The sequence below is a fragment of the Belonocnema kinseyi genome, chromosome 2, assembly GCF_010883055.1.
Source record: "Belonocnema kinseyi isolate 2016_QV_RU_SX_M_011 chromosome 2, B_treatae_v1, whole genome shotgun sequence".
Classification (NCBI taxonomy): Eukaryota; Metazoa; Arthropoda; class Insecta; order Hymenoptera; family Cynipidae; genus Belonocnema; species Belonocnema kinseyi.
Genome location: NC_046658.1, coordinates 15,215,762 through 15,220,319, shown reverse-complemented (window position 1 = coordinate 15,220,319; position 4,558 = coordinate 15,215,762). Strand labels below are relative to the sequence as shown.

At 29.6% G+C, this 4,558-nt stretch overlaps 1 protein-coding gene across 10 annotated transcripts in view; it reads right to left on the bottom strand.

Annotated features, from left to right (window-relative positions):
* Positions 1-4,558, bottom strand: part of LOC117167986 (rRNA N6-adenosine-methyltransferase ZCCHC4) — a 223,859-nt gene that overhangs the window by 196,168 nt on the left and 23,133 nt on the right. For 2 of the 10 annotated variants that reach the window (XM_033353275.1, XM_033353282.1), the window contains exons 1-2: positions 163-232; positions 2-52 (exon numbers count right to left, since the gene is read on the bottom strand). The exons of 1 other annotated variant lie outside the window; for it this stretch is intronic. Coding sequence is in view for 2 of the 9 variants with exons in the window: in XM_033353282.1 (XP_033209173.1) it covers positions 2-11 (10 nt within the window). In the remaining 7 variants the exon portion in view is untranslated. Of the gene's footprint in view, position 1; positions 53-98; positions 123-162; positions 256-4,558 lie in introns of those variants that run through there. 7 more of the 10 variants (XM_033353274.1, XM_033353284.1, XM_033353276.1 and 4 more) reach the window with 6 other exon arrangements.

Here is a 4,558-nt window from a genome sequence, read left to right as displayed (position 1 = left end):
CATATGTTCATTAACCGGGCACATGCTATATCCAACGTACACAGCTCCGAACCTGAAATTTAGGTTGAGTTTAGAATATTTTAAACTTACAAACTTACCTAATACATTGAAAAAGATTATGACAATTAATGTTTAGAACCAGCTAAAGGTAGGTCTACTTACGTATAAAATATCGGTATGAAATTACTTGCCTTGCGACTTAAGCGTGCACCACTAGTAGTATTGAGTGTATCCTTGTTTTGAAAACAAGCATGAACTCAATACTCATCATTGGTACGGCACTCTACCCTATTTTTTATCGCACTAATTGGGTTCACGGGGCGGGGGATCAGTAAGCTTTCCGGGGACTCCACGAGAAGCGCGGCTGTAGAAATGATCTACTGCGCATGTACGAAACTTGGCTCACTTGAGTAGACAAATAGGGTTCTGAAACTATTGGTGGCAAAAATCGGCAGGTTCCACTGATATATATTTACATTGGATACGAGATGGCTTGAGGCAAATTGAGAGAGGAATTGAAGAAGGAAACAAGAGGAGCATATTTTATTAGGAAATTCATTAGAAGAATATAAATAAAATAAAAAATAAGTATATTCTTTTACCATCCATACAGTATATATGTATAGTATATAAGAATGAATTAAATTTATGACAAAATGCCTGGATAAAGGGAATCGAATGAATGGAAAGAATTATGGTGGGAACATTATTTCGTTGAAAATGTAACAGTTTCAAAAAAATAACTCTTTTTGGTTGAAAATTCATCCTAGGCGGTAGATTATTAACCTTCTTGATGACTAATTTTTCCTTTTTATTTAAAATTCATTTCGTCGGTTAATAATAAAAATATGAGGTTGACAATTCCTTTAAAAAATTCATCATTTTTGTTAAAATTTCATGTATTTTGTAAAACATCTGGTTTCTTTTTGGTTGAAAATTAATGCCCTTAATGAAAATTGAATAACTTTAAATCAATATTTATATGTTCTAAATAAAATTTTTTTTTTTGGTTGGACATTTATTGTGCGTTAGCTTTATAGTAGATGGAGAAATTCTTTAGAAATTCAAATACTTGGTTGGGGTTTAATGCATTTTGTGAAAAATCTTTGTTTCTTGGTGCAAAAAATTAATCTCTTTGGCAGAAAATAAGTTTTTGTATAAAAATTAATTTTCGTCACCGAAAATTCATTTTCAGAACTGAAAATGTAACTATTCCAATTTTTATTAATATTTTGGTACATTCATTACTCTTCTGACATACAATGTATGAAATACAATAAAAATCAATTATACATACATAATCAAATCGAATAAAATTCATAAGTTCATTAAAGTAATTGTATTAGCTGTGTTACAATTTGCAGAAAGCATACGGATAAATTTAACCTGTGGCCAAATATAAAAAAGTATATCTATTATTTCTGAGCAATGTATTTCAAGTCCATTATTATAACAGATTGGATTTAAATACAATTTACTGGTTCAAAAGTGAACAATTTCATTAAGAACTTACCCTTTTCGTTTAAAATTTGCAGGCTTTTATAGAAAATTGACGAATGGTTTAAAGTTTATTATTTACCTGCTGAAAGTTCAACTGAAATGTTTCTTTATTGAAATTTAAATACTTTGTATTCTAATTTTTATTTTACCTTTGAAAATTCATCTCTTTTTAGTGAAAATTTCATGTTTATTGAATTAAAATGCAATTTTAATTCAACATTATATTCTCAAAAAAATTGTTCACTTTTGAACCAGTAAATTGCATTTTAATCCAACAAATATGAAATTTATACTAAAAAGAGATGAATTTTGAAAAGGAAAATAAAAATTAGAATAAAAAGTATTTAAATCTCAATAACAAAAACAAAATTCAGTTGAAATTTCAGCATAAAAATAAACATTTTAAACCATCACTCAATTTTCTATAAAAGCCTACAAGTTTTAAACGAGAAGGATAAGTTCTTAATAAAATGGCTCACTTTTGAACCAGTAAATTGCATTTTAATCCATTCCTTTATAATGATGGACATGAAATATAATGCTCAGAAATTGTATATACATTTTTGTATTACGCCAAAGGTTCAATATATTCGTATGCTTTTTACAAATTTTAACCGAACTAATAAAATTACTTTAATATTCGTATGAATTTTATTTCATTTTATTATGTATGTATAACCGAGGAAATGAATTTTTAATAAAAAAGAAGAATTAGTCATCAAGAAGGTTAACATTCTACCGCCTGAGACGAATTTTCAACCATAAAGAATTATTTTTTTGAAATTGTTACATTTTCAACGAAATAATATTCCCACCATAATTATTTCCATTAATTGGATTTTTCTCATTCTGGCATTTTTTCATAAATTTCATTCATTCATATATACTATACGTAAAGACTGTACAGATGTTAAAAGAATATACTTATTTTATATTTTACTTATATTCTTATGAAATATACTCCATATTTTGTTTCTCATAAACTACACTTTTCGAATTTCGCGCTCGTTTGACTTACTTCTCTGGATGACAATGGAGGGCGCTAAATGTCAAAACCCTCTTTCAATTTGTTTTAAACTCCCTTTGGCTCACTTTGGTTCACTTCATGTTTAGTTACCGGGGACTCCACGAGGGTGCGCTGGTCCAGTATTTAGTGAACCCTCTAAAATACATTGAGTGCCGTCCCCATGGAGAATTAGGGTACTGCCGCACCTCTGCCTGCCTGCCCGGTGCAGGCACACAGAGGCCCGAGACCGGTCGCACCTTGGTTTTTCCGTCTATAGGAAATCTTGAAATCGCGCGAGAATTTTAAATATTAAAAATTTTTTTAATGAAATAAGCCAAGTATTTATATTTAAAATTGACAATTATGATAATGAGTTAAAATTTTTCAATATAATGCAAAAATAAAAGATAAAATACTCAGCCTTCAATTGAGTATTTCAGAAATTGTCGAGTGTTTCCAGAAAAGTCATTTTGTCAGTCGTAGTGTTTTTTTATTCTTGTCTGGTGTTGATGTCCTGTGTCGCGCAATCATTGAAAATATATTGCTGTAAGTGAAATAAATCACTTTTTATGCTCTTGTACAATGTAAATATTTTTTTAAAGGTGAAATTTCAAATTCGTATAGGAATCGTCAACTTTGTGTAAAATTAATGCAATAGAATGGATAATGTACGGCAATTATTTTACAGTACTCGAATGAGTAAGTTAGAGGAATGGGAAAAATATTGAATATCTTACGCCTTTGTATGAGTAATCCATGTTTGCGATCTAAAATATATTTTTTTTTTGGGAGGGATTACTTGTATTATAAAACAGAACTTTGTTTCTTCTAATCCTGAAACCAAGCTATATGTATATACATTGCATTTTGCAGGTTAGTTTGCTATAAGCTGACGGTTCCTGCACGTATTTGAAATTTCACCTTAAAAACAATATTTACATTGTACAGGAGCAGAAAAACTTATTTATTTGACTTACAGACAAATATTTTCTTTGATTGCGCAACACAGGACATAAACACTGTATAAAAATAAAAAAAACGCTACGACTGACAACACAACTTTTCTGTAAAAACTTTCTGAAATACTCAATTCAGGGCTGGCTATTTTATCTCTTATTTTTACATTATATTAGAAAAATGAAACTCATTATCATAATTGTTCATTTTAACTATAAAAACTTGGTTTATTTCATTACAAAATTTAGCAATATTTAAAATTCCCGCGCGATTTTAAGATTTTCCACAGAAGGAAAAACCAAATATGAACGGTCTCGGGCAGCTGTCTGCCTGCACCGGGCAGACAGGCAGAGGTGTGACAATACCCTCAGAGTTCTAAAGAGTTTATGTGACCGGGCATGTGTGTACTTCTAGCAAACTGAAAAGTGCTCATTTTCAGTTCCACTAGGTTGGTCTCCTTATGTCTAATCTCCATTGCCGTCCCCATGATACCAGCCCTATGCATCGCCCTTGTATGTGGATGGGTTGGTTGTCATTAGCCCCATGCATCGCCCCCACTTTTCTGTTTTCTTACGATCTGGAGGAGAATTGTCGGTTAAACTAATCCAAAATATGACGCGACAAAAAGTAGGTCTGTATTTTCCATTTAATTGCATTAAGCAAAAGCAAAAATGATAAAAAACTTGATGCTTTTTGTAAATAAACAAATAAAATAGATGAACAAATAAGTCTAACTATTACTAATTATTTAAAAAAAGAAAAAGTCATGAAAATATGTAGTTTAATATGAATAAAATTTCATTTTGAGATACATTTTGAAAGCAGTTCGAAATTGATATTTTTGTGATTTATTTTGCCCATGTTATTGATTTTATTATTTATTAAAGTTAAACAAAATTATTTTTTGTAAAAATTATTAATGTAGCTAATGATAAAATTAATAATATTAAAGACCTTAATGACAAAAGTATTTAAAACATATATGTGATCAGAGGAATTAATAAAAAAATATATGACGTATATTGTATATTGAGGGAATAATTTGGTAAAAAGTTAATGAAAAGATTAATAAATGAGGCAGTGGATTTAATATTA